The sequence below is a fragment of the Passer montanus genome, unplaced genomic scaffold (assembly GCF_014805655.1).
Source record: "Passer montanus isolate IOZ18808 unplaced genomic scaffold, ASM1480565v1 scaffold4, whole genome shotgun sequence".
In the NCBI taxonomy this organism is placed as follows: domain Eukaryota; kingdom Metazoa; phylum Chordata; class Aves; order Passeriformes; family Passeridae; genus Passer; species Passer montanus.
Genome location: NW_024368818.1, coordinates 2,567,842 through 2,573,244, shown reverse-complemented (window position 1 = coordinate 2,573,244; position 5,403 = coordinate 2,567,842). Strand labels below are relative to the sequence as shown.

The 5,403-nt window shown below is 61.3% G+C and overlaps 1 protein-coding gene across 1 annotated transcript; it reads left to right on the top strand.

Moving 5' to 3' along the window:
• Nucleotides 1-2,515: 2,515 nt before the first annotated feature.
• On the top strand, nucleotides 2,516-3,691 carry GSX1 (GS homeobox 1). Its single transcript, XM_039718671.1, has 2 exons — nucleotides 2,516-2,903; nucleotides 3,336-3,691. The coding sequence occupies exons 1-2, from the start codon at nucleotides 2,516-2,518 to the stop codon at nucleotides 3,689-3,691; spliced, it is 744 nt and encodes a 247-aa protein (XP_039574605.1).
• Nucleotides 3,692-5,403: the final 1,712 nt, after the last annotated feature.

The window sequence follows — 5,403 nt, the reverse complement described above, 5'->3', positions numbered from 1 at the left end:
CGCCCGCAGCGCGCAGCCCGCCGGCGGATCTCTTTCCCCCTCTCTCGGAACCCTTTTCGTTCAGCGGCGATCGTTTCGAGATAGCAAATATACCCGGAGAATTTCCTCTATTAAAAAAAAAAAAACCACCCAAAAAACCCCCACCAAAACCAAAAAAAGAGGGGGGCGCAAAAAGACGGGGAGGGGAGCTAGTTTAAAGTGCCGGGATTAAAGGTCTGTGCTAGTTTCAAGCGCTCATAAAACGGCCTGAAGGATGCTATTTTGCTGCAGTCTAGGTTATTTCAGCCCACAGTTGCACAACAAACCATTTAAACATTTCAGCACAAAACAGATTCCATTGTTGAGCTGCACATTAAAAAGTGTTATTCGCTTTGAAGTTTTTGTCTAATGGCTCTAAACTGAAAGAAAATGTTTTCCTATTACTTAATTCAATCATAGCGAAGAGGCTTGGTAAAAAGCCCACGGATTTTGCCCAAAGTGTGACAGAGTTCTCTTTGTGTTTGCTTATCCTCTGCTGTCACACACTTTAATTCGCCTCTCTTTATCTGGCATTCAAAACTTTCTTCAATGACATTCAATAAGGTCCAGCGGCTGGAAAAAAAAACTGGTTATTTTTTTGGATATTCTTTCCCAGTAGCTTTGGGCTTGGTGTGCATTCAGAAGCTGTTAACCCTTTGCCTTCCTGCGGCTCGGAGCCCCGGGGTTCAGCCCTTGGGCAGCGGGAATCCCTCGGAATAAGGCTGAATCCACCACCCCCGGTGGCGAGCCAATTCTCAGCGGGGAAAATGCCCCTTCCCGGGACCCGGCTCCGGCGGAAAATGTTTTAAAATACCTTTTCCTTAAAAATCAAAAAGAAAAATCCTAACCGTATTAACACTTTCAGGGAAAGGACACTTGGGAATCCTTTCTATATCATCGCGGGACTGAGTTTTTATTAACATTCGTTTTTGCTCGCTCTGTGATTTTCGCCATTCATTTGTGCACATCAGTACATTTTTAGGCTCAGGCATCAATAGTCTCTCGGCAAAACTCCCGTGGATTGCTATAAGAATTGTGACCACAGGCAAAACAACCTCTGCACAACCCTGAGACACGGAGTACACCACTTCCAAGGCTTTTTCTTCCTTTCACCCTTTTCCCCCCTCCTTTTCAAAAAAGCCCGTTTGGTTTCGAGGCGGGGAGGTTACTGTAGGGACCAATCTCCCCACGTTTTGCCAGGGGTCGGAGGGTGCGTTTGTCTTTTTATTGCCTGTATATTAAACGGGAAACTCGGGGTAGAATACGTATCCCCGCGATTTTTTTTTTCTTTTTCTTATTTGTTAGCATTCCTTATTCACCTACTAAAGCAAGGAGCTCCAAGGAGAGCGGCGCGGGGAGCGGCTGCGCGGGGCAGCGCCGGTGCGCCTGAGCCCCGCGGAACGCGCGCCCGCTTCGGGCACCGCTGCGAACTCAGCAGGTCCCTGTGCTAAGACATCCAGCAGCCGCCGCAGTGTTTGAGTTAAATCTCATCGTTCGGGGAAAAAAAAAAGCTGCTTCCCTGTCGTGCCCACAGCCCCGGGGACTTCCCGGCGCTTTTGCGCGGCATCGGTGCGGGCTCGGGCTAGCGCGCTTTGGCGGTGGCCGCGGTGCCACGGTGTGATGGCAGTGCTACCGCCGGGACTGGGCACCGGGACCGGGTGTGGAGACACACGGAGTGTGCCGAGCGCCTCTTCCCCCTCCTCGGGAGCCGCCGGCACGGAGCGGGGTCTGCCTGTCGGGGTTTCTGCACCCGCAGCGGCGCGGCCGAGATGCTTGCGGCTCTCCGCACCCGTTAGCCGTGCCCCGGTGCCCACGCAGAGGCCCGGAGGATGTCCAGGATATGGAGCACCGGCTGGCACATCTCTGCGGCCGGGGCTTCCCCCGACGGCGGCGACAGCGACAAGTGGCAGGTCCGGGACCCAGGCTGGGAACAAAGACGCTGGGCTGGGGAAGGCGGCGGGCGAGGTAGCGGGGACGAGACATCCCGGAGGAGAGGGGAGAGAGACAGGCCGTCGGCACCGGGGGCCGACCTGGTGCCACAGGTGGGAAAGGCACCGGGGGGCTGGCAGGGGAAGCTGCGCCGGCGGAGACCGCGGCTGCAGCCGGCAAAATAAACAAGTGGGAGCGGGCTGAAAGCTGGGCTGAAAGCGAAGGAGAGCGATAAAGAGAAAGAAAAGAATATTAAATCGCGAGAGAATGAGAAAATAACCCCGCCAAAGGGAGAGGAGGGGAGAGGCCGCCTGCTACGGCGTGGGTGGGGTCGACAAGAATAGAGTACATTATGCAGTTCATTTAGTTAACAAGGGAAATAATGAGGGAGCGTGCGGCGTGAATGCCAAGAGAAGAGCCACAGAAAGCCCATTGAGCGCCCGGCGCCGCCATCACATGGCGCGGGCGCTATTTAAAGCGGGCGGCGGGCGCCGTTCAGCACCACTCGGGCTGGCCAGCGGCGCCGCGCGGGCGCTGCGCGGGGCGCTGCGCGGGGCTGCGCGGGGCCATGCCGCGCTCCTTCCTGGTGGACTCGCTGGTGCTGCGGGAGGCGGGCGAGAAGAAGGGGGAGGGCAGTCCTCCGCCGCCGCTCTTCCCCTACGCCGTGCACCCCTCGCACCCGCTGCCCGGGCTGCCGGCCGGCGCCTGCCACGCTCGCAAGGCCGGGCTGCTCTGCGTCTGCCCGCTCTGTGTCACCGCCTCCCAGCTGCACCCGCCGCCGCCCGCCATCCCCCTCATCAAGGCTTCCTTCCCTCCCTTCGGCTCCCAGTACTGCCACTCGCCCCTGGCCCGCCAGCAGCACTCCGTCTCCGCCGTCAGCGTGGGGCACGCCCCGGCGCTCTACCAGGGCGCCTACCCGCTGCCCGACCCCCGGCAGTTCCACTGCATCTCCGTGGGTAAGGCGGGCAGGGCGGCAGCGGGGCGTGCATGCCTGCAGGGCAGCGGTGGGCGCTGCGGGAGGTGATGGGGATCCCGGGGGACCCTGCCCAAGGCGCCTGGGGAGGGGGTGCCTGCCCGGCGCACGGAGGCTGGACGGGGAGTCCCGGCCCCTCTCCCTGTCGGTGCCCCGGACAGGGGAAGCTCCCCTGCTGCCCGCCGAGCCTCCGATCCGGGCTGCGCGGACGGGGAGGGACAGGCGGCCGCGGTACCCTCGTGGGCTCGGACTCCAGCCTTGCTGGGAGCCTCGGGCACCCCGGGACGAGGAAGGGCTGCGGCCCCGCAGGGTGGGCGGCAAGGCGGGCTCAGCGGGGACTGGCGAGTGCCGGCGCTGCGGGGCGGGCGGCGGAGGGTCCGGCCGGTCCTGACGGTGCGCCCCTCTCCATTCCCAGACAGCACGTCCAGCCAGCTGCCCAGCAGCAAGAGGATGCGCACCGCATTCACCAGCACGCAGCTCCTGGAGCTGGAGAGGGAGTTCGCCTCCAACATGTACCTCTCCCGACTGCGGCGAATCGAGATCGCCACCTACCTGAACCTCTCCGAGAAGCAGGTGAAGATTTGGTTCCAGAACCGACGGGTCAAGCACAAGAAAGAAGGCAAAAGTAGCTCCCACCGGGGCGGGGGGGGCGGCCACAGCTGCAAATGCTCGTCCCTTTCCACCACTAAGTGCTCGGAGGACGACGAGGACTTGCGCATGTCTCCGTCCTCCTCGGGGAAGGACGACAGAGGTCTCGCAGTCACCCCCTAACCACCCGCACACCCACCCCGGCTCCGCAGGAACTGTAGCGAAAGCAGGGGAGGGAGTCCTGCCTGCCCCGGTGCTGACATGCAGCCGAAGGATTTTATACTGTTTTGTATAATTTGTGTAATTTACGAAGGACTTTCTCGCCTTTCTAGACCCCCGGCCCACGGGGACGGGTGTCCCGGCACCCTGGTGTAAATAAACTCCTGCCTGGGACCCCAGGCGTGCCCCCATAGTGCTCTCTCACTTGTCTCCCCGCAGGGGCATCCCCGGGCCCGGGAAGCTCCTCGCAGACCTCCCTGCGCCCCGAGACGGGCGCGGAGTGCGCGGGTGCTGCGCGGCACGGGCGGTGCGCCCGCCTGCAGGAATGCTCTCCCGGGCTCCCTCGGTAACTCGGCGGTGCCCAAAAGCGGGCGGACGGATGGGGAGGGTTGAAGGATGTTTGGGTTACTATCTTTTGGTCTTATTTTATTTTAAATTTTTTCCCGCTTTACAAAATTGATTTGACTTCGTCGCTGCCGGGCGCACAACTGTGGTTGTACCGTTCCGTCCCACTCCCTCCCCGCGGGAGATATTTATTTATTTATTTATGTGCAGAGAAACGATGATGGCGATGATAATAATGGTTATGATAACAATAAAAGCTCGTTGGTGGTTTATTTCCTTCTCTCCTCGTAGAAAGCAGCCACTCGGCGCTGGGAGCACCACCGCTCTCCAGCCCGCTCGGCCGCAGCTCGGCACCGGGACCCAGATGACGGGGAGCCTTCCTTTCTCCGTGTCGAGCTGAAGGTACGGGGTGCATGGGACCCCCGCTTTCTGAGAGAACCCCGGGGGCTCTCTCCGTCCTCCCCCGCGAAGCTAAAGCTCGGGCCGGGAGAGGCTGTGCTGAGCGCCTTTCATTGCCATCCCAGCCGCTCGCCTGCCTGCGGCTGCAGGGCAGTGTGAGCCCCGGGCTGCCGCCGGGACTCGGCTCCTCTGTCCCGGTGTCCGCGGCCGCCGGATAGGAATGACTGTCCCAGCCTCCCGCTAACCCTCCGGGGATGCGGCCGGGGCCAGGACGGACCCTGCTGGGGCTCCCTCCACCGCGACTACCGGGACCGCCAGCCCCGCTCCCGGCTGCGCTTTGCTGTGCTTCCGCGCCGTGACTCGGTGACTCGTCCCGGTGGCTGGGGGGGAGCCCCGTCGGGAGCAGCCGAGAGGTCCCGCAGCCCCGGGGGTGCCACAAGCCGTGGCGCGGGGCCCGACTGGCATCAATCTCCTTGGATGCGGGAACCCAGAGCCCGGGGCTCCGGCCGCAGCTCCCTTAGTGCAGGGAAAAGCCCCTTGTGCCGGGATTCCCGCTGCGTTCGGGCTCACGGGAACGATCTTCAGTGGCTGCAGCGGCGGTCCCTGCACCCGCAGCCGATGCCTCGACTCTCCCCGCGAGGCCGCAGGGCTGCACCGCCTGGCACGGCGGGTTTCATGCCCTGCAATCCGGGAAAGGTGCTTGGGTCCCTAGGCTACCGTAGGTTCCTGCCCGTACCGGGATGGGACCCAATTTTCATCCCAGAGTATGTCCCAAACATGCACCGGGAAGAGGCAGGAGATGTCCCTCATGGGAAATCACTGTGGAGAAGGTCAATGGTGCTCCACACACAGGATAAAGTTGGTGTGGGAAACTGTGGGTTTGAGATCCCTGGGCACCCAGGGTAAAGGCAGAGTAGTTAAAAGTCCCACTG

What these genes read in the sequence shown, in the direction of transcription:
- GSX1 (XM_039718671.1), top strand. Translation starts at nt 2,516, where the DNA reads ATGCCGCGCTCCTTCCTGGTGGACTCGCTGGTGCTGCGGGAGGCGGGC. An exon ending in GTTCCACTGCATCTCCGTGG is followed by an intron (nt 2,904 to 3,335) that starts GTAAGGCGGGCA and finishes CTCCATTCCCAG; the next exon opens with ACAGCACGTCCAGCCAGCTG.